Source organism: Herpailurus yagouaroundi, unplaced genomic scaffold, assembly GCF_014898765.1.
Source record: "Herpailurus yagouaroundi ecotype Mexico unplaced genomic scaffold, PumYag 28, whole genome shotgun sequence".
In the NCBI taxonomy this organism is placed as follows: domain Eukaryota; kingdom Metazoa; phylum Chordata; class Mammalia; order Carnivora; family Felidae; genus Herpailurus; species Herpailurus yagouaroundi.
Genome location: NW_024412376.1, coordinates 102,024,824 through 102,048,788, shown reverse-complemented (window position 1 = coordinate 102,048,788; position 23,965 = coordinate 102,024,824). Strand labels below are relative to the sequence as shown.

Sequence of the window (23,965 nt, the reverse complement as noted above, 5' to 3'; positions counted from 1 at the left end):
CCTAGGCCCAAACACCTCCTGGTGCTTTAGTTTTCTAATCTATAAAATAGAATTCATGATAAGTATGTATAATTAATAATAATTAATAATATAATAATATTACCAATAATAAAACATTATAATATTTATAGTATCTATAATAAGTATAATAATACATTATATAAATAATAAATAAATAATATAAATAATGAATAATATTATAGATAGTGAACAATATAATTAATAATTATTATTACCTATATTACAGAACTTTTGTTAGGATTAAACAAGAGAAGACCTTGGCATACAGTAAACACTCATAAAAAGTTAGCTTTTAGCACCACAATTATTCTGTTGCATGGGGACACTTTCTGTGAAGAATAATTAAATCAATAGTACATTGGCAGATGATCTTGCTGGATTTTATTTAATTAACTGAATTCCAACCTGCTGGTTGGAAACCTACCATAAACTAAGAACCAGGAGAGATATGAAGCATGCAAAGTTAGATAAAGCATACAAAGTTAGATACAGTCTCCGGCCTACAGGGACCTCAAATACTACAATATAAAGTAGTAGGTACAAAATAGAAACATTTTAAAAACTGTTATGGTTGGAGCGCCTGGGTGGCGCAGTCGGTTAAGAGTCAGATTCTTGCTTTCTGCTCAGGTCAGGATCTCACAGTTCGTGAGTTCCAGCCCGGTGTTGGCCACCGTACTGATAGCACGGAGCCTACTTGAGATTCTCTCTCCCGCCCCCAATTCTCTCTGCCTCTCCCCTGTTTGCTTTCTCTGTCTGTCTCTCTCTAAATAAAGAAATAAATGAAACAAATGTTATGGGAGCTCATGTGAGAAGCAGAGGAGATTCCTAAGATAATAGTGAAGAGAATTCCCAAAAATGGTAGTTAATTCTGGTGGAAGACTAGAAAGAATTAAATATAGGTGAAAGAAGATTGAACTCCAAAAAGTAAGTCTCCGAGAAAAAATAAAATGGTTGCATTATGAATGCATTGAGGAGACAATGGTAGTTGTGTTGAAAATTTTGGAATGGATTAGTGATAGGTTCATAGAAAACTTCAGGGGTGGGAAGCCAAGGTCATTAAACTTCTGGAAAATAAAAAGTTTTGAAGAAAGGAAAGTAATCATAGCTGGGGGAATAAACACCTTGACCTCTCTAACTCTGTGGCTTAGTTGTGGTAATGTTTAAATGGTACTAAAATTGTAAACAATACATAATCACTTAACCGAAAATTATAATATTGCTCTACTGGGGGGCTGAATAGAAGAAAGGTTTAGAAGTGGTTTGAGAGGAAAAAGGAGACAGGTAATAGAGATACATCATCATCTTCCACAGTAGGAAGTAGGTAAAAAAAGAAAAAAAAGTAAGAAGTATCAGTATTAATATGTTATTTAGAAACAGTTGAAAAAGTAAATGGGGTTCTTGTGAGGAACAGGTACCAAGATCAAGGAGGAGTGATGAAGATAAAATTGTATTTCTAGATAAGCTTTGAGGTAGTATTTGAGTCTTTGAAAATATATAAATGCATTATTAAGTACAAAGAAATAGTAAGTGTGAAATTAAGCAAATATCTTGCACAAAAGGGGTTACATGAAAGAGGAGGTGAGAGTGGGCTTGGACTGGTAGTTTGGCATCAGATCATGGACAATCTACAATATTAAAGAGGTTAGCAGTTCAGACTCCAAATAACTACCAAAACAAGGAGAAATACATTCAGATTTCTGTGCTACAGCAGAAATTCTGGGATATTTTTGAAGGTGGTCAGAGTGAAAAACGATGTCCCAGAAGGTAGTTGTGACAGGTCAGCAGAAAAACAGTAAGGTTTGTTATTTCAGATATCTGATTTGATATTAGCAATGGTTATGGAAAACGAAGGCATAGTTTGAAACATATATTTAAAGGTATGATCAAGAGAACTTGGTGATTTATTAGATGTGGGAAGTAGAAGAGAAATCGGGGTTAATGCAGAGACATCTACATTTTGATGTTGAAGCTACTTGCTTTTGTAGGAGGCATAATTAAAAGCAGATTTACAGAATGATGGTATGGTTCTGCAAACCAAGATGTCCAGATTGCATCCAGTTAGAATGATGTGGGAGACAAAAACACACACAACGTTGATTGAGATTCAGGGAAAACCTCAAGGCTGGAGATAAAGATTTTTATAAAAATTATCCACATGAGTCTAAAGCTCATGAGAGACTAAGACTGATACTTAAAGCTGTGGAACACTGGATAAGATCAATTGGTGAGTGAATGCAGACAGAGAAAAGATGAAGATTGAGCCTTGGAGAGCTATAAAACTTGGACATTAGAAAGAAAAGAAGGATCCAATAAAGAAAAAATTGGTGAAGCAAAAGAAAAACTTGGGAATATATGATGTCCCTGAAACTACACGAAAAAAAAAATGTTTCAAGAAAGAGGAAGGTGAACAATTGTGTCAAATGTTGCAGGGAGTTCAAGTGAAATTAAAAATGAGAATTGACCATGGGATTTGGCAAGATGGAATAGTAGATGTGAGAGACAGAACTATTTATCAGAGTGCTCCAGGAAAACCTGTTTGCAATGGCTAAGGAGATCATAAGAATTGTAAAGAAAAGCAAAACCTTGGGACTGCAACTAGCTGGGTTTTTTTTTTTTTTTTCAAATAATAGATGATACAGTATATTTATATGTCAGTAGTGATGATATTACAGAAGGTAAAACATCAATGATTAAAGATGAACAAGAGAGGTTACTCATTGTGGTTCAATGTGGAAAACAATAGGCTGGCCTTGGATAGAAGCCTGGATACTCCAGCTCTCACAACAGGACAAACGGAAGAACGCAAATCCTCACGTAGATCCTCAATCTAACTTGCATAGATTGATTTGATTGAAGGAAGATGAGGGGCCCTGCTCTGATTTCTTCTATTTTCAAAGAGAGAACTATTGAGTGTGAAAAAGGATACTTTTGAAAGTTTGAGGAAAGACAATATAAAAAAAAATCAGGTTGCAGGAGGAAGAAAATTATCATAATCAATACGCAAGGACTATATAGGGCCAATAGAGTTTATAGTCAAATGCTGCAGGGAGTTCATGCTGCTAGTGTTAATATTTGTGAGACTAGTCATCATAGTTTTCTTTTTCTCCAGCCAAACTCCGTTGTTGCTATGCAAAAGCAAACTGAGAGGGAAGGTGGTTTGAAACAATGTTGGGCTTTTTTTCAGTGAGCATACCGAAAGGATGTGTGAAAGGAATTTGAAAGGGTGTGCAAGTGAACAATTATGATGCTGCACTGTGGAACGTAAGCTGGATAAACAGGGGGGCATGTGAAGAGGGTAATGAACAATGAAACATGGTGGTTTAATGGATTAGCAGCTCCAAAGATCTGAAAGCACTGTGGAAATGGAGCTTCCAGAGTGTGTGAGCTACAAAGACAGGAGATGGAGGTCAGAGAGTGGTATGTTTGAAGACAAGATTTTGGGATCATGTTGTTAAAGGAAGAATAGATATTCATTGTAGAACATTTAAAAATACCACCCTATAGAAAAACATATATACTGTGTGCGTTTGTATGTATGGGGGTATTTCTGAAGTTATTACTTTCCATTATGCATCTATCACTTTACCAATGATACAAGATTTAGTTACGATAGCATTATATCTAGTAGTACAAGTTCTGCTGTTCATTTTTCCTTTTAAAAATTATCTTAGATAGTGTTAACCACTTACTCTTCAAGGTAGAGCTTTAAGTAATCGGAAATGGTCCATTGGTGTTTTGCTTAGAATTTCAGTACATTTATTGTATAATAACTTTCCTTCAGCAGTGTAACCTCTTTGTTTTTATTTTTTATTTTATTTTTTATTTTTTTATTTATTATTTTTGTTTTAATTTTTATTTTTTTTTTAGAAAAAAAACTGTGAAAAATATTTGGAGGAGTGTTACAATATTTTAAATTTGTTTAAAAAATGTATTTATTTATTTATTCTCAAGAGAGAGAGTTCATGTGCTTGAGCAGGGGAGGAGCATAGAGAGGGGGAGAGAGAATCCCAAGCAGGCTCTGCACTGTCAGCATGGAGCCTGGAGTGCAGAACCCCACACGGGGCTCGACCCCACGAACCATGGGATCATGACCTGAACCAAAATCAAGAGTCGGCAGGACGCTTAACCAAATGAGCCACCCAGGCACCCTAAATGTTATAATTTTTTAAAAAGCATCCTTTAAATAGATATTGATAGCATAGTAGCTGGTAGGTTATTGCTAGTGTTAAACCATGCTATTATTTTTTTATTTTTGCATAGATATTTTGAATTGGATTAACTTACTGAGTGGTCTTAGAAGTGTTTTAGTTAGCTGTCTTGGATTTTCTAAGTCATTGCCCTTTAATACAAAATATAATAACTTCCTATTCTCCTTTCATGTATTTAGAGCTTCTATGTACTTTTAGTATTATTTTCATTCACTAGAATTTCCAGAACATTTTGGATACTAGCAGTGGGGCCAAATATTCCTAAATTATTCTTAACCTCACTGGTAATGCAAAAAACCTTTTCAGATATGGATCTGTTATATAACGTGGGAGTGAAAAAAGTTATGAGTCCATGATTCCTCTCAGAAATCGAATCTCCAACTGTTGCAAAATGAGTAAACCTGCTACATGCCCGACTCCTAGGTTCTTTACGGTATATAACTGTAGATTAAAAAGGGGCCACAATACTCCATTTTGTCCTTTATCCACGCCCCTTTGCAATGACACTTTTGTAGCTCCGCCCATCAAGAAGTCCCTCTCCCGGCTTCTGGAATCTGGGCTGGCCTCTGACCTGCTCTGGCCAATAGGATATAGAAGCAAAAGTGTGCTGGTTCTGAGCCTAAGTCTCCCAACAGGAAGAACAAAGAACTCTCTTAAACATATCCACGAGAATTGTGTGTGTAAGTAAAAAGAAATGTGTCCAATTGCAATCACGTAAGAGTATATAGAATTTTAAAATAATTATCGGTATAAATTTCAGAAAGGAGCTTGTTTTAGAGAAATGTATGTAAGGACAGACATTTTGAAATGTTACAAAAGATTGTCAGAACTTAGACTCCCTTTGCAGAGTCATTTCTCTTCTGAAAGGAGAAGATTCCCTAAAACTAATGATTCATGAAAGCATTCCAAGAGTTTTAAAATTACAGGAGATACAAATTCTTTCTTCACTTGTTCTCCTTCAGGGAGCATACTGACCATCCCAGAAGGGCAGTACAAGAACTTAGCTTGCTTGACAGCTTTCATACCCTGAAATGGGTGTTTCAGTTTTAGCAACAAACTGCTTGCAATGTTTTTTCTTTTTTTTTCCAAGTGACTTTGGCTTCCCTGTTGAAAAAGTCCCGTTTCAGTGTATCAGGTTTATGTCTCCTCATTAGCGTTTGGCAAGAAAAATCAGGCAACACATGTACTCAACTCATAACAAGTTTATGAATTTGTATTTTAATCCACTTCTGGGAAAAGACAAGCAGCCAAAGATCCAAATGATATATTAATGGTCTAAATTGTACTTTAATTCATCTTTTCCGAACACATGAGAAGTGATGAGGACCTGACTAGGCATTCCATAAGTCTTTTCAACTAACACTGACTCACACTTGAGGTCACAGACCTTCTTCATAAAATCTCAGATTTCCTATTCTCCTTGGTGTCAGAACCCTTTTCAAAATCAGGAATACTTGTATCTTAATATTTATCAAAGGCTTGTTCTTGTAGTTTTTGTCATTGTTACAAAAACTAGTGTTTTCTGCTTAGGTTGCAAGTAAACGTAAACCAGTGTTCATGGCTTCAAATGAATATCATTTGATTGACTGAAGTATTTGTGTTGGTTATACTTTGACTTGTTCTAAAGAGTACTGAACGGTTTTATCTATGGACAGTGAGCATTTTGGAAGTTTGCCTTTTTATAAACATAACATCATCATTTAAAAGAGCCCTTATAGTTTTCATGTGTCTTTTGGGAAATTAACTGTGATTAAAAAAAATATTAGAATGAAAAAGACCATATATTGTATGATTCCATTTATATGAAAAATACAGAAAAGGCAAATCTATAGAGGCAGAAAGTAGATTAGTGGTTGCCGGGGGATGGGAGTGGGAACAGAGATGACTGCAAATGGGCACAAGGGATCTCTTTGCGGTGATGCAAATATTCTAGAAACTGGACTGTGTTGCATGGCCCTTCAAATTTACTGAAAATCATTGATCTGTGCATTTAAAACTTTAGGGTGAATTTTATGTTATGTAAACTATACCTCAATAAAGCTGTTATTTTTTAAAGGAAAGTGTTATTAGAGAAACTTAAAACATTTATAATATTTTTTTTAAAGCTTATGTATTTATTTTGAAAGACACAGAGAGAACACAAGTCGGGGAGGAACAGAGAGAGAGAGGGAGAGAGAGAATCCCAAGCAGACACTGTCAGCACGGAGTCTGATGCGGGGCCTGAACTCACAAACCGTGAGATCATGGCCTGAGCCAAAATCAAGAGTCCGATGCTTACCTGACTGAGCTACCCAAGTGCCCCAATTATTTATAACGTTTGATAATTCCTAGTGAAACAATACAAGGCTCCAGATAAGAAAGCTTGCAACTACTAAAAGGCATCACAGTCAAGCTGATTTAAGCTAATTCTTCAAAAAGAGTTCTCTTAGCCTATTCTGCCCATTCTGGATGCCAGCATTATGATTTTATTGTCAACTGGGTCCATCCTGTTTGCATATAATAGTATCCGGAAAAATTGTTTAAATTTTAACTTCCAAATACATCCAAAGTTTTAACTGAGAATGACTGAACGTAACAAATGAATTGAACCATGTCCTGCAACATAATTATACACACCCAGGCAATGGAATTCTGATAAAAATATTCCATTTCCTTATCCCTAAGGAACTGATAAAACTCTCAGCATAGTATAAATGCAATAGTAATGGTAATAATAAAAAGTTTAAAAAGCAATAGACAATATTCAGAATGTTTACCGTGTGCCAAGCATTGTTCATCGCTTAGCAAAAATGGTTTTAGTTCACACAGCGACTCTGAGAAGCAGCTGTTATGTTCATTTTGTAATAGGTGACACTGAATCTTAAAAAAGGATAACGACTTTATCAGTGTCACAAAGTAAGTAGATGGCAAGGCCATGTTTGGATCCCAGTCTGTGTGTCCACCATGGAGTGGTTAAAAACATGGACTTCGTGCGAAGGCATCCTGGGTATGATGTGGGTATCTCATTCTTTGGTTGCAGGTCTTTGAAGCGAATCTTCTCAATGTTTTAACTCCTACATTTACAAAATGAGGAAAACAATGCTATCTAGCCATTATACATGTTTGAGAGAATTAAAAAAGATAATGAATATGAAGCTTCTATTTGCTCAGAGCATAGTGTCTTCTTAAGAAATGATATCTAGGGGCGCCTGGGTGGCTCAGTCGGTTGAGCGTTCGGCTTCGGCTCAGGTCATGATCTCACAGTTTGTGAGTTCGAGCCCCGTGTTGGGCTCTGTGCTGCCAGCTCACAGCCTGGAGCCTGTTTCAGATTCTGTGTGTATGTGTCTCTCTCTCTGCCCCTCCCCCTCTCGCACTCTGTCTCTCTCTCTCAAAAATAAATAAACATTAGCAAAAAAATTAAAAAAAAAAAGAAATGATACCTAGTGGTACTAATAGTAGGAGTAATTAGTGTCCACTTTAGGGGAAAATATACATTTCATAGATGAATACATTAAATGTGTTAGTCAAGAGTGTTAGTTAACTGAATTCTAATTCTTGGACAATTCATATAATAAAAAATAAATGAGACAATAACATTTCAACCAGCTGTCAAATACTGCACCTCTCTCTTACCTCTTCTGTTTTATTATTTTTTCATGTTATCTGCACTGTGCTTTTATAATATGTAATTCTGTAGTTAAATGTTAAGTTGTAATTTCCTGACAATCTGTCACCAATTACTACACAGCAATAGCTTTAATCAACTTTTAAAAATGATTTCATGAAGCATCTTCATTAGGATTTTTTTTTATTTTAGCAGTTTTTTTTTTATTTTACTAAAAAGTCTTTCAAAATATACTTTTACACCTATGTAGCCATACTTGGAAAGTCATCAGTGAACTGATTTGTTTCTATGGAAAAGAAAAGAAATTATAGATACAATGATCACTAGAAATCTCCCATTGAAAAAGAAGCAATATTTGCATGTTGCTAACAAATTGAGTGCATAGGGCAGAAGGTAAGGCTCTGACAGCACCTGATTTATGAGCTGAGCAATCCGATGCAAAACGAAAGAGATTATTTTGTTGCTCTATAGAGCTGAAGGAGAAACAGGAAGAAGGAAGAGGCTAAAGAAGGCTTAGCTAACTAAATGCTTAGGTCCAAACAGGATTTTTGTCTTTTGTTTATTTTGGTTTTGTTTGTTTGTTTCTCTATTTGTTTTGGAGGTATTTAGTTCTGTTTGGTAGAAGCTCCCTAGATTTTGCGGGAACCAACTTAGGGGCATAAGCCTTATGAATATAGAGAGGTGTTAAGAGTTTGAACAACCCACTTAAAGACATACAGTGAACCTGGAGGAACCCTCACTTGTACTCAGTTTGGCCTGACTTAAGTTCTCTAGCTTCAGAAAAATCCCAGGAGTCACAAAAATCACAGAGCATCCACTTAACTCTCACGAGGCTGGAGAAGTGTGATTTGAAATAATTTACTTCAGATTCCCATGGACAATGGTCTTTAACTCACATGGGAAGGTTTTATATAATAATATAAAATAGTTAAATCGTGGCTATATATATATATAGTTTTAGACCATCAGTCATTTTATCCGCAAAACATTGAGATGTTTAGGTATTTGGCTAAGGTAAAAACCGAGCACTCAAGCTTGTGTTTTTAATTCTTTACAATCTATATTAATTTTAGAATGATTATGGAATTTATGGATTGATCTGAAACCTAAGGTGAGAGATAAATTAACCACGATGCTGATGACTTGTGTATCTATCGTTGTAGTTCTATCCATTTTTGCTTTCCATATTTTGAAACTATGTTTTCAAAGGTTCGTTCAAGGTTATAATTGTTCTATCTTTCTGCATTGAATCTTTTATCATTGTCTAGTGACTCTCCATCTCTAGGAACAGTTTTTGTCTTCAAACTCATTTGTCTCATACTAATATGCTAATACCAACCCTCTGTTGGACATCTTCGTATGCATATTCTTTAAACAGTTAACTTTCAACTGTACATTTTATACCATATTTTTTATCCATTCTAAGAACCTTTGTTTTTTAACTTAAACATTTAGCCATTTACATTGTCATTACTTAACTATTTTAATTTACTACCATATATATAAGTTAGCTAGGGCTGCCATAACAAAATACCACATACTGGGTGGTTAAACAACAGAAATTTATTTTCTCCCAGTCCTTGAAGCTAGGAGTCAAAGACAGATCAAGATGTCAGCAGGGCTGGTTTCTTCTGAAGCCTTCCTCCTTGGCTTGCCAGTACCCCTTTCCTACTAAGTCTTCACATGGTCTTTCACCTGCATACAAACCCCTGAGGTCTATAGGTCCAAATATCCTCTTCTTATAAAGTTAGATTGGATTAGGGACTACCCACATGGGCTCACTTAAATTTAATAACATCTTTAAAGGCCGTATGGCCGAATACATTCTCTGAGGTACTGAGGGATAGGGTTTCAACATGTGGATTTTGAGGGGACACAATTCAGCCCATACCACTATCATTACATTTTGAGCAAAATATAGACATTGGCAGACCAAAGAATGAGACTTTTCTTTGGTTGACAAAAGACTCTTGCTCAGAGAAATCCTAGAGGATGTCCAGTTGACCCTTGAACAACGTGGGTTTGAATGACACAGCTCCACTTGTATGTGGATTTTTCCTGCCTCTCCCATATTTTTCGTCTACCTTCTTGCCCTCTGTTTCATTGATTGATCACTTTTTCCTCATTTTTTTCTTCCTTTAATAATTTAAAGATCACATACAATATTTTCTATTTGTTGATGGTGGTCCTAGATTTATACATGTATATTTATCAGATTCTAGAATTAATCAATATAACTGCTTTTATTCTTAAAAATCCAAGGACATTCCAACATTTTAACATATATGTTTGTTTTAAAATTTTAGACATATTATTGTTTTTTATATTACAGAAGACATTATTATTATTCTTTTACATAGTCAGTATTTGTTTATATTTTTTCCATATATGTACTATTTTCTTTGATTATCATTCTATTCTTTATCTCTGACCTTTCAGTTAGAGTCACTTTCTTTTGCATGAAGTACAGTTGACTCTTGAACACCATAGGAGTTAAATATGCCAACCCCACCACGCAGTCAAATATCTGCATACAACTTTAACTCCTCAAAAACTTAACTGATAGCCTACTGTTGATTGGAAACCTTACTGATGACACAGTTAACTAACACATATCGTGTATGTTGTATGTATTATATACTGTATTATTACAATAAAGTAAGCTAGAGAAAAGAAAATATTAAGAAAATCATAAGGAAGGAAAAATACATTTACAGTACTGTACTGTAGTTATTGAAAAAAAAATCCACATACAAGTGGAGTTGTGTCATTCAAACCCACGTTGTTAAAGGGTCAACTGGACATCCTCTAGGATTTCTCTGAGCAAGAGTCTTTTGTCAATCAAAGAAAAGTCTCATTCTTTGGTCTGAAAATGTCTATATTTTGCTCACTAGAAAGATACTTTCTCTGGATGTATACTTCTGGAATGATTCTTCTTTTCTCTGGACACATGGAAGATTGTTTTCATCCTTTTATTTCTCTGCCCTATGTTGAGGCAATAAGCCCTATTAGTCTCTCTACCTGAAAGGCTGGATTTTGTTTCCGGTCACCTCCAACCACCCAAATCATGGAATTCTTGCTGAGATTCCCTGGGGTTGGGCACATGCCTGCAGGCCAAAGATGGCTTTAGGGCTCTGCTTTCCTTTCTGGGGGTCTGGTAAGTGTTTGACTCTAGTATTCCTCATTTTCTTGCCCGTGCATCAACGCATGTTACAAGTTGCTTTTTAGATATTACCCAGAATTTGTATTTTTCAGCAGGAAGGTCTGTTACAATATTTGGTATGCCATTCTGTTGAAAAAATAAGGCTGGCCCATCTCATTTAAAAAGAGAGACAGGGACAAAGACAGAGGCAGACAGAGGAGTCTTTTTTTCCCCCTGTTAATAGAGTTCCATTTTAAAGTAGAGGACTTATTTGGGACTTTTTATTTCTCTCTCTCTCTCTCTCTCTCTCTCTCTCTCTCTCTCTCTGTGTGTGTGTGTGTGTGTGTGTGTGTGCGCGCGCCTGTATGACTTGCCTAACATCAGGAGCAGCCTTGATGGCATAAAGATTCCAAGCACCTTTAGGACTGCATAGGAAACATTGATAGTTACAGCACATAGTGTTGTTTAAGCAGGGATAGCAATGTTAGGTATGGGTTTAATAGTGTAATAGTCCCAGGAAGTCTCATTGAGATACCATCCATTTAAGAATTTGTGCTGCAAAAGCTAAAAACTGTGTGGCTAAAAACATGGAGAAATCTAAATTTAACTGGAGTTATATGGTGAAAATGAAAAGGACTAGGGATTGAATCTATGTAAGTCTGAGCACAGGAATGACAATGCTAGCTCTTTCTGCCATATCTATGGGAAATGGTACTAATCCGTCACCATACTTCCTGTCTTTAAGCCAAGAATGTGCCTCAGAATCCTTTTTTTTTTAAATTTTTTTTTTCAACGTTTATTTATTTTTGGGACAGAGAGAGACAGAGCATGAACGGGGGAGGGGCAGAGAGAGAGGGAGACACAGAATCGGAAACAGGCTCCAGGCTCCGAGCCATCAGCCCAGAGCCCGACGCGGGGCTCGAACTCACGGACCGCGAGATCGTGACCTGGCTGAAGTCGGACGCTTAACCGACTGCGCCACCCAGGCGCCCCTCAGAATCCTTCTTAACACAGTATCCTTAGCACTCAATGCCAAACAACCACAGCAGGCAGGTGAAATTTAGCAAACTAGCAACTAGCAGTAAACCATGGCTTATTCTTCTGCTTTTCAACTGGGAAACTGTTAGCAACGTGTTTCCTCAGGTTCGGCTAGGAAAAAATTCTTTTAGTTTTCTGGAAGCTCTGCTGTCTAAGGTAACCCATGTTAGTACTTCCTATAATTGACTACACAAAGATACAACAAGGAACCATCTAATGATTGCTGGAGAGGAAAAGGAAGATTCTTTATCGTTTCTTCCAAATGTAGAACTTTGCCATAAAATTCTGCAGTTTGAATTCAATTTGGAAATAAATACATCAAGAGCTCTTCCAGTTACAGTTGTATTTTTTTGTTTCCTCACTTGTTTGTTTTGTTTTTCTCTTAGAACTTGAGATCAATGTCCGTTGGCTCGATAGAGAAAAGATTACAGTTCTTTTATTTGCGTGAGCTTGTTCCCACTTAAGGACCTTGCCGTCAGGTATTCCCTTTGCCTGAGAGGCTTCTGTTCTAGATCTTTACATGGCTAACTTTTTCTCATCCTTCAGACTTCAAGTCATGGTTTAAATTAACCTCCCCAAGGTCTTTTCTGATTACTTGAAGTAAGCTTCACCACAAGCAACTCATTCTCCAGTCAACCGTCTTCTTTATTTGCTTTGTTTATTTATTTGCTTTATTTGCTTCTTTATTTGCTTTATTTATATGGCATTTATCACTCTCCAGAAGTACTTTTTCCTTTCCATATCTCATCTGTCTCCCCTCACCAGAACATAAGTTCTGAGAGGCCAGGATACTTACTGTCTTGCGTCCTTGGCACTTACAGTGGAACCTAACATGTAGTAGGTGAATAACAATATTGTGCAAGAAGTAAGATGAATGAGAAATATGTACTTGCTGTTTATTTGGACTTATGGAATTAATTTGTAAGGTGACTTTAATTTATAAAGAGATTTTTTGACTTTCATGGTCATGAGAAGGAACCAGATATTTATATCTCTATAACAGAAAATATATAAGCATTCAGATGGAAAAATGATGTAGTGATTAGAAAGACAATCACATGAGCCAGAGTTTTAATCTCAATTTTCCATTTCTAGCTGTGAGAACATGAGTGAAGTACTCAACCTCTCTGTTCCTCAGTTTTCCCATCTAAAAAATAGTATGACAAGAGGCTTGTGGGTGGTTCAGTTGGTTAAGCAGCATCCAGCTCTTGATTTCAGCTCAGGTCACCATCTGGTGGTTTTGTGTTCGAGCCCCACATCAGGCTCTACACTGGCAGTGCAGAACCTACTTGGGGTTCTCTCTGTCTCTCTCCCTGCCCCTCCCCACTCCTGTGCATGCTTTCTCTCTCTCTTTTCCATTCTTTCTCTCAAAATAAACAAATAAACTTAAAAAAATTATGACATCAAGAAGACCATAGGATTGGGGGACAAGTAAATAATATACTACAAATACTTAATGTCTGCCCTTTAGAAGACCTCTATAAATTATTTACTGATATTGTCATATAAAATTATTGTTAATGCACATTATATGAATGTGAAGTTAACTTGTAATGAATTTCTTCATTTGTCAGGAGTAAATAATCATACCGACTTCCTAGGATCATGGCGAGGCTGAAATGTAAAGCATTTAAGAATAGGGTCTGATACATGTAATGACCCAAATCTCTAGCTTTCATTATCATATGCAATGTATTCAAATAACTTTTGTTCATTTACTCTTTCTATTCTCCATCTTTTGTGTGTTCTACCAGACCGTGATCTTTATTCGTGACAAAAACTCACATGGGCAGGAAGTGTCAGGATACATTGACTATGCCCACAGACTAAAGATTGAAGATTTTGAAGTCTATTTTAGTGGAAAAAGAAGACTCCTTCCAAAACCCACAGATATGAGGTAAATTATATGCACTCTTCACACTTTCAATAAGAGAACAAGCTCCTCAGTGGCATGGTAAAAGATCTTTATTTTATGTTCTACATCGTGCCTGGAGTAGAGATATCTATATATATCTATATAGATATGTGTGTATGTATCTCTCTCTCTCTCTCTCTCTGTCTCTAAAGTATATATATATCTGTGTCGATATGCATATACATATGCATTTGGAATATGATAAGATTGGTTTGAATACAAAATAAAAAAAATTAAGCGGGGAATGATCATAGATGTACTTTTTCCATTAACAGTCTGAGGAAGAGAACTTTTCAGAGATGAGGTAAGTAAATTTTCAGTGACATTCCTTTTAAATGATAAGTAGCGCCTAAAAATGGCTAATCTCATATGCTCTTGCCCACTGGGGACTTGGTCTGCTTAGGAGCCTCGGGAACAGTCCATCTAACACATTCTCCTCGCTCTTTTCTTTGGCCACCAACCAAAGTACAAGCCTTTGACTAGCTCACCCTCATTTATTCTCATCACTGGCCTATTCTGGGATTCCTCCCCACCCACATTCTTTTTACTGTTGACCCCTGCCCTTTCCTCTGGAGACCTCAACCTATCACAGATGATCTGCTCTATACCGTCAGTTTATTCACAGATCAGCCCTTCTATCTTCTTCTGAATAGCTCTCAAGCTAACTTTTTTTTTTTTATTTTTTTTTTCAACGTTTATTTATTTTTGGGACAGAGAGAGACAGAGCATGAACGGGGGAGGGGCAGAGAGAGAGGGAGACACAGAATCAGAAACAGGCTCCAGGCTCTGAGCCATCAGCCCAGAGCCCGACGCGGGGCTTGAACTCCCGGACCGCGAGATCGTGACCTGGCTGAAGTCGGACGCTTAACCGACTGCGCCACCCAGGCGCCCCTCAAGCTAACTTTTTAATTCTCTTACTTTCCATAGAATTCAAAAGTGGTAGCAGTATTCTACTTGAACTCTCCACTGTATCCAGATTATTTGACACTTACAATAAATAACACTCTGCTCCTCTCACATTCCTGCCATTTTTATGCATCCTATTGCTATTTTCTAAAGACTTCTTAACTCATCATCACCTTAATGGACCCACCTTTTCTTATCTCACCTACAAGTCATTTAACTCTTCTCTTCCAATCTTTTTGTGCTTTGGCTGTATCTATCCTGCTAACATCAAAAGTAGATTGATACGGACTTTTTTTTTTTTTTTTTTTTTTTTAATGCACCTGTAGCCGAATTCCTGGATTCTCCTAGGGGAAATTTTTTTTTTCAACATTTATTTATTTTTGGGACGAGAGAGACAGAGCATGAATGGGGGAGGGGCAGAGAGAGAGGGAGACACAGAATCGGAAACAGGCTCCAGGCTCTGAGCCATCAGCCCAGAGCCCGACGCGGGGCTCGAACTCCCAGACCGCGAGATCGTGACCTGGCTGAAGTCGGACGCTTAACCGACTGCGCCACCCAGGCGCCCCACTCCTAGGGGAAATTTTAGGAAATTTCACTGAGGTGTGGATATCCAGAAATATTCTAAAAAATATCCAGAAATATTCTAAACCTCCACCCCACCCTCAAGACCTTTGTTGCCAACTGTTGACACTGACTCCTCTCAATATATGATTTGCCTCACTTTTCACATATTACGTTCAGTCTAAACATAGAGACTACCAACTGATTCTTTCTCTTTGTCAACCAAAATAGACTTCCTCACTAGTCAGTGTTCCCCTCAGAGTACCCTTCTGATTATTTTCACTCACAATTCCATTCCAGCAGCCTTTGGCCCCTGGGCCTGCCATCTGCATTCAGAATATGACTTCTCCTGACTCTTGGCCTACAACCATGCTGTCTTGTCCATTCGCCCAGTTCTCAGAGGGCCAATTTGCTGCAAACCTGTGCACATTCTTCCAACACAGCGAGACCTATGCTTCCCCAAGAACCATAAGGGATATATGCCCTAGGAATGACTCAGGCTTTTTTTCTGGTGACAGTTCTGAAGCAAAATACGTCTGACCTTAGGTGGCTGCACCCTCTACTTTTAGAAATAGATTTATTTCTTGAAAAAGAATTGATAGTTTATTCTTACCAAGTGAAATATTCCTTTATACATATATCTAGTCTCACAACATTTTTACGAATCCAGAGAAAAAATACCAACTTGTTCTGTTTAGAGCTAATTTATTCAACATGTTTTTGATGCTTTCCATCCATCTTTCCACGGAAGCTACACTTCATCTGTTCTCCCTGTTTTTAAAAATTCTCAAACTGACTCTCTCAACTAGCCCCTTTATCTTGCCTCTAAACATGCTGAAGCCATTTCTATATTAAAAAAGGAAATCATCTTGGGGCACCTGAGTGGCTCAGTCGGGTGAGCAGCTGATTCTTGATTTTGGCTGAGGTCATGATCTCACTGTTATGAGATCAAGCTCCGCATCAGGGCTCTGTGCTGACAGCACAAGGCCTGCTTGGGATTCTCTATCCCTCTCCCTCTGCCCTTCCCTGACTTTCTCTCTCTCTCAAAATAAATAAAAAATAAACTAAAAATATTAAAAATAAACAAATAAGGAAATCTTCCTTGCACTCCAACTATTTCACTCCCTCTCTTTCAGTTTTTATCTGAGCTCCTCAAAATAACAAGTGTCTCCATTTCTCACTCCTCAGGTAGGTGCTAACCCACAGTAATTAGTTCTCTGCCACCATTATTCAAATGGAATGACTCCTGCAAACAGCACCAATGACTGCCAACTTCAACACCCTGTGGATTATTTTCAGTTCTTCTCTTTCTTAACTTCTCTACCTTATTTGGTTAGTGTTGATTAATTGTTATGCTGATTAATCAGCCTTTCTTCTCAACACTATTCAAATACCCTTTTTATTTTCAGAATCCCTCATTGAGCTGTCCCCTTGTTTATTTCATACATGTTGGCATTCACCAGAGATCATCCGTAGGCTTCTTTTCTTATAATGTGCATTCTCCTGGGTGATTTGATCACTTTTCTAGAGTTGAGTTGTGTTCACAGCTACAACCCTAACACAGATCTCTCTTCTTATTTCATATTCATATATCCTACTGCTTACTTCAGAGAACCTTCTGTGTATCTCATTAGCACCTGAAATTTATTTTCAAAATTAAACTTATTTTAATCTCTGAAGTGTGCTGTTGCTTCTGTATCCCCTGCCTTGGATAATGGCATTGCCCTTGCAACCCAAGGCATATCCAGATGTGATCCTAGACCTCTTCCTCTCCACCACCACTCCATAACTAATAACTTACCAAAAATACTAGATTCTATAACCTAAACATCTTTGTTTATATTAAAGCAAATGTAAAATGTGTCATTTCACCTATATGAATTGCTCATACTAATATTTCAGTATGAATCTTTATCTGATAACATTTTAACAGAAAACATCAAGATGTTGTCATACTAATAATTCTTTAATATCATCTAATACATAGTTAGTTTTTACTCAAAATTCATTGATTGTCTTAAAGTTATTTTTTCACAGTTGGTTTAACCACATCGAAATCCAAATAATTTTGTGTTTTCTTATTCTATCTTCTGCAATTCTTTTCCTAAGTAACAATCTCCTCCTTCTTTTTATTTTTTATGCTGTTGATTTGTTGGAGAAACCACATCATTTATCCTAAGAAATGTCTCGTATTCTAAATGTGACTGATCACTCTATGCTATTGTTTTACGTCCCACCTCTATCCCTCTATTTCCTGTCAGCCAGCTTGATGAAATCCAGGCTCAATTTTTTTTCTTTTTAGGTAAAAATTTTTAATATGTGAACCTCTGTGAGCTTGATGAATGAGTTCAGGTGATATCAGTCTGATCACTGCACAATAAAGTTCCCCATCATTTCACCCAAATGGTTTTAGCATATAATAATGAAATGTATCTAAATATTTTTACCAAGGATTGTATAATGGTAATTCTCTACTACTGTCATTTGTTCCTCATTTTTAGCTAGAATTCTTCCACAGAGAATAATTTTTCCTCATCACTTATTTGGTTATCCTAAAATAGAATTCAGTTCATGCAAAAAAAACAAAATAAATATTTGATTATTTTCCTACACTTATGAAAAAAAATGCAAAATCAAAAACACAAAAGAGTACACAGAGAATGCTAAATTGTTTTCAAAGTGGTTATACTAATCTGTACCCACCAGAAGTGCTGTATAGTTAACACACATTTTTCCTCCCCCTGTAGTGAATTATAAAAGATCTCTCATTGTGGTTTTTAACTTTCATTTCTGTAATTACTGATCAGGCTGGGTATCTTTTATTGGTTGTTCAAATTTCCTTTCTGTGAATTATCTATTAAGACTTTTCCTCATCTTTTCTATTAGTTATTTATTCCTCTTTTTCTTATAGATTGTGAATTCTTTTTATCTTTTGGACATTGATTAATCCTTTGTCTCTTGTATGTATTGAGAAATCCCACCCTCCCATGTGCAACTCTCTTTTCACTTCCTTTACATTAACTTTTGATGGTCAGAAGTCAGAGGTTTTGATAGTCAGATTAATATATTTCATTAATATATTTCTTTTCATCTGAAGTTTGCACTTTCTTGTGTTTTGTTTAACCATCCTTGTCCTTATGGAAGACACAATGATATTGTCCTATAGAGTATGGTTTTGCTTTTATTTTTTTTACATCTTTAACCCAGACAGATTTAATATTATATATGGCTATTGGGCAAGGGTCTACTTTTTATTATTGTTTTCCTGTATGACTCATAGTTTGTCCTAGAACATTTATTGAAATGTCCACTATCATCTCTCTCACATCTGCTACACCATTTGTGGCATAAGTTAGGTTCTGTACATGTTAGCTTGTTTCTGGGCTCACTCTTTAGTTTTATTGGTCTTTCCTTGAAATAATAGGATCTTGGTCATTTAGTATATTTTAGGAATAATTCTTGGCATGAAGAAAGGTAGGTTTTTCTTCTTCAGAAGCATATAGGTTACGCTTGTCCCTTACTCTAACATAGAAATTCTAGAATTGGTTTGTGAAGTTCACACACAAAAAAGTTGTAATTTTGATTGGAATTGCTTTTGAGTTGTCACCAATGTACAATTAATTGGCATCTTTATGATATTAAATCTTCCATTTATCTACTTAATTTATTTATGCCTTTTAAAATTTCTTTTAACTTATTAGTGAGTTTTATCATTTTTTTCCTCATCAGTGCTAGATAATTTCTGACCTTTTAAAAAAGTTATCTCTATTCTAATGATCCCACTGAATAATTTTTACCACATGAACTTAACTTAAGCCATCTATCACAATCAAACTTTAGATGTTTCACTCAACAGATTTCATGCCAAAAAAATGACTAAACAGTTGTTACCGGGGTGGGGGGGGTATATTTGGTATATGTAGTTCCATACTTAGTTCAATTCAGAACTAAAACAAAGACTTTAAAATTGAAGATTTCATAAAAGTCTCTTTATATTTACTTACCTTTTGACATGCTATTTTATTATGTGTAGGAAGAGACATTAGTTCTATGATTGGAATCCTGTGTTGTGGAAAATATAAATATCACAGCTGAGAATATTATGAAATGCAACAGAAGAAAGGGCCCTGGGAACTTGACGTTTTGTCAGTCCATCCTGACCACATGTTTAAGATTCAATACCTTCCGGTCAGCATATGTGAATAACTTAGTTGTTCAACACACAGTATTCTTACCATCTGAGAGAGGAGAGAATAGGTAAACCACTTGGTAAAGTTCACGAGAGAAACAATGGTGAGTGAGAGCAAGTTCTTAGCAACTGTAATTCACTGCTCACCTCCAGAACACTATTTTGGCTTTAAAAGCTTTTGTATTCTGAGCGTAACTACGCTATGTAGAATCCTGATTTCTATTCTGTTCCACATTTAGCTGCTTATGTTTCCATATTTATGTATCCATATCATGTCCACAAAGATCTAAGGTCTGCCTAGAGAGCACTACCGATTTCTCAAGTTGAATGGTCAGGAGGAAATGAAAAAGTTTTCTTCGTGTTTCTCTTTGGAGAGTCTATGAAATATTCATACCCTTGACCGAGGAATGCCCCTAAATACTCAAGCTTTGAGATATTATTTATCAAATTTCCCTTGAAATCCCATTGTCTGTTTTTTTTAAAATATTTAACATGCCAAACTTCTGAAGTTAGAATTTAAAGTTGTGCTTACCGTGTGCCTAAGTGTGTTGTCATGAAACCATCTGGTAATAGATTAGCAGGTTCTCACGTTTAAAAGAAAAAGGAGTAAATGACTCAGTTCTTCTGCAAGAGGTATGTAAAATATTGCCTATTTTTAAAGTTATGAATGTTGTCCCACATCTAAATATGGTGACTAACTAGTAGAATATCAGTTTAGTCTCTTTAAGAGATATTTACTGAATTTGAAAGAGAGGGAATACTTTAAGTGAAAAAGAATTCTGACTGAAGGAGACTTTCCACAACCCTCTAGCTCCTTGATGTCCAAGGTGTAGTCCATGGACCAGTAGCATCAACAATAAAGCATTTGAGGCTCTACGCTAACAAGTGAATCACAATTAGCCTTTAACATGATCCCCCAAATTTCAATATGCATATTAAAGTTCAAGAAGCGTATTCGAGACCTGTGCTGTGGCTGTTGAGCTCTTTAAATGTAACTAACTCTGAAATAAAATATGCCAGGTGTAAAATGCATACCTGATTTTGAAGATTTTTTATAAAAATATTAACTATCTGAATAATAGATATGCATTAATTGCATACTAAAATGATATGTTGGGTTAAATGAGAAATATTATTAAAATTATTTCCTTTTTTTTTTTTTTTTTTACTTTTCTTTAGTGTGACTGCTAGAAAATTTACAGTGGCATATCTGACTCTTGTTTTGGTTCAATTCTCTCTCTCTCTCTCTCTCTCTCTCTCTCTCTCTCTCTCTCCCCCCACCTCTTTCTCTGTATGTGGGTATGTGTATATCTGTCTACTTGTCCTCAACCCAGAGGTTTAATCCCATCCTGATTTTAAAACCAATATTAATCTTAGATAGGCGTGATGTAAGAAGCCATAGACCAAAGATCCAGTTAGTGTCTGGCTGCAGACATGTATTGTTTGGCCTATACAATGTATTTAAATAATTGTTTCAGTGTTTTAGAAACAGGAAACGTCACATAAAGTATATTGGATTCAGATTCTCTTAAAAACTAATTAAGGTCTTCCCACACTGAGCCCATATTCTCTCATTTCAACATGATCTAGAATTCAATAGCCGCTGCCTCCTGAGATGGGGTATGTTCTCACCAGGTTAACAAAGTCGTGGACTTGACCACTCACACAAACTGGCATCTGCACTATCCCCCTTAAGTTACCTATTTCTAGTACCGCCTGGATTCTTGCAGGCATTTGAGTTTCTGACTCCTGGCCTAAATTAATTTCTCAGATTTTAGGAGTCATATTTGCCGTCAGTCCAGTCATGCCCTGTGTTGCTCTACCACTCTGGATGAGTTGAATTCCAGCCCTTAGACCCACTCAGGTTCCTCCATGCCACTGTACGAGGCTGTACTCAAAGTCAGAGATAATTATGATGCTGATAAAAGTTAACTGAGCACTTACTGTGTACAGGGAACTCATAAAAATATACAAATAATTTATATTCATTATTTCACTTACTCTTCACTGCAGCCTTATGGCTTAGGGATTTTTTTTTTTCATCTTCTAACCTCAAACCATGTGCATCATAGAGGTGTTAATTGGCTTAACCCAAAGTTCCGCACAGATACATTTGCTTTCACAACTAGAAATCCAGCACCAAACAGAGATCTGTGGAACCCCACATGCCATGATTTTTTTTTTTTAATCAGTACATGATTCTACTTTAGGACTCTGTCATGAAAAGATACCATTTTCCCCTTTGGTCTCATCTCCATATCCCAGTCATTGTCAGGTTGTATATTTCTTTTGCAGATGTGTATCTGACTTGACAAGACCTAATTTGGGATTGTTTTGCAGAACTCGAAGCAATCCCGCTATCCACAGTTAAGACTGGGGAATTTCAGCCATCCTGTACCCACCCTTGCCACTTCCTCCTTTCATTGAGCTTGGCAGAAAACAGCCCTTTGTACTTAACCAGGCTTTTATTTTCAGTCACTGTGAGTAAGAATTACAGCGTCCCACAGCTTTGTGTGTGGAAGAGCTCTGGACAGAACTAAAAGTGGCCTTTAATTGTGGCTTCAGCCTAAAAGTCTTTAGGGAAAAATTGGCCCTGACTTGTTGAACCTCAGTTATGTCCCAGGATACTTTTAGAATCTATTCATATCCTCTGAACTGTGGTTCACATAATTTTTGTAATATTTACTTGGAATTTTTATACAAATAAATTTAATTTTCCAGTACTTAACTCATTTCAGTTTCTCTTTATCCCAAGCTAAACATTAAGTCCTATCTCTCATGGAAACCTCAAGGATGAAGAAGAGAGGTCCCCAAAGTTAGATTCAGATGGACCTCCTCCTGCCTGTCTATATAAAACCCAAATATACTAGAACTAACTGTTCCTACCAAACACCCACTGAAATATCTGCCTGCATTGTTCTATTGTAGAATTTTATCCAGACCCTGTTTGGTTCATTGTTAAAAAAAAAAAAATCAAACTATCAGAGCTATCATTTGATAGTCTCTTTAATTGTCTGGAATGTGCTTCCCAAAAAATTATGCTCTGGGTAAACCTTAAGTGAATAATTACAGATCTGAGACAACCTCTAGTTTATTGTCAACAATACTGTGATTAGGACAGGATTATTCTTTATGCAAGATATTTTCCAACATTTAAAAATTTTGGTAAAACATATGTAACATAAAATTTACCATTTTAACTATTTTTAAGTGCACTGTCCAGTGGCACTAAATACATTTAAATCGTCATGCAACACTTCCTGTTTATTATAAAAATTATCTTAACTTTGGAAATGTTCAAACAACAGTACAATAAATACCAATATACTCACAACCTAGACTAAACAGTTGTTAACATTTTTCCAAATTTTCTTCTACTCTCTTTAGTATGTTGCTGTGTGTATATACCATTTTAAAATAGCTTGCAGATTTCACCCCTAAATATTTCACCGTGAATCTCCTAAGAATAAGAATATCCTCCTACACAACAGCACTGTTATCATACATGAGAAAATTAGTAATTATTTCCTATTATCATCAGCTCAAATTCAAATTGTCTTAATTGTTTCAAAATGTGTTTTATAAGTGGTTTTGTGATGCATCATCCAATCAGTGTACAAAAATTGCATCGCTTATGGCTCTTGACTGCCTTTTAATCTAAGCCACTTCCCCTGCACATCCCAACAAGATTTTTTTTCCCCTTGGTCATTGACATTGACTTTTTAATGAGATAAAGCCAGTTGCTTTTTACATTGCCCCACATTATGTATTTGTCTGATTCTTTCCTTGTGGTATCTTTTAACTTGTTTCTCTTGTCTCTGTATTTTCTTGAAACTGGAAGATAAGTCTAAAAGAGTGATTGTATTAAGTGTAAATATTTTTTTCACCAAGGAGTTTCAGTGGTGAGTAACTATATATTGCATCATATCATGAGATACCTAATGTCAACTTGTCCCATTATTAGTAATGCTCAGTTTGACCCCAAGCTAAAGAAGAATTGTTAAATATCTCCTCTGAAAATATTTATTTTCCTTTGTTGGCAAAATTTTTATAGTAGCTAACCTAATGTGAACTAACATTTATGTGTTTGTACAAACTTATTTGTTTGTCTATTTCCTGTTTAAAATCTACATTTTTAAAAGAAAGGTTATTAGCAAATTAACCTTCGTATCCGGAATTTTTTCATTCAATTTTCTAAATTAGGAGAAAAGATGGTATTTGTTATAACAGAATTCATCAAATGGAGTTAAAGTTTTAGTGTAGTGTTATCAGGGATCACAGACAACTTCCAATGTGCACCAAAATTACACTTGCTTATTGCTTGAAACTCAGAACCATTTTCCTAGAGAAACTGGGCCATTCCACAAAATGTCAAACCCAT

At 36.1% G+C, this 23,965-nt stretch overlaps 1 protein-coding gene across 3 annotated transcripts in view; it reads left to right on the top strand.

Moving 5' to 3' along the window:
* CFAP299 (cilia and flagella associated protein 299) overlaps positions 1-23,965 on the top strand; it is a 589,251-nt gene that overhangs the window by 495,872 nt on the left and 69,414 nt on the right. For all 3 annotated transcript variants that reach the window (XR_005792060.1, XM_040480202.1, XM_040480193.1), the window contains exon 4: positions 13,768-13,910. Coding sequence is in view for 2 of the 3 variants with exons in the window: in XM_040480202.1 (XP_040336136.1) it covers positions 13,768-13,910 (143 nt within the window). In the remaining variant the exon portion in view is untranslated. The remainder of the gene's footprint in view (positions 1-13,767; positions 13,911-23,965) is intronic.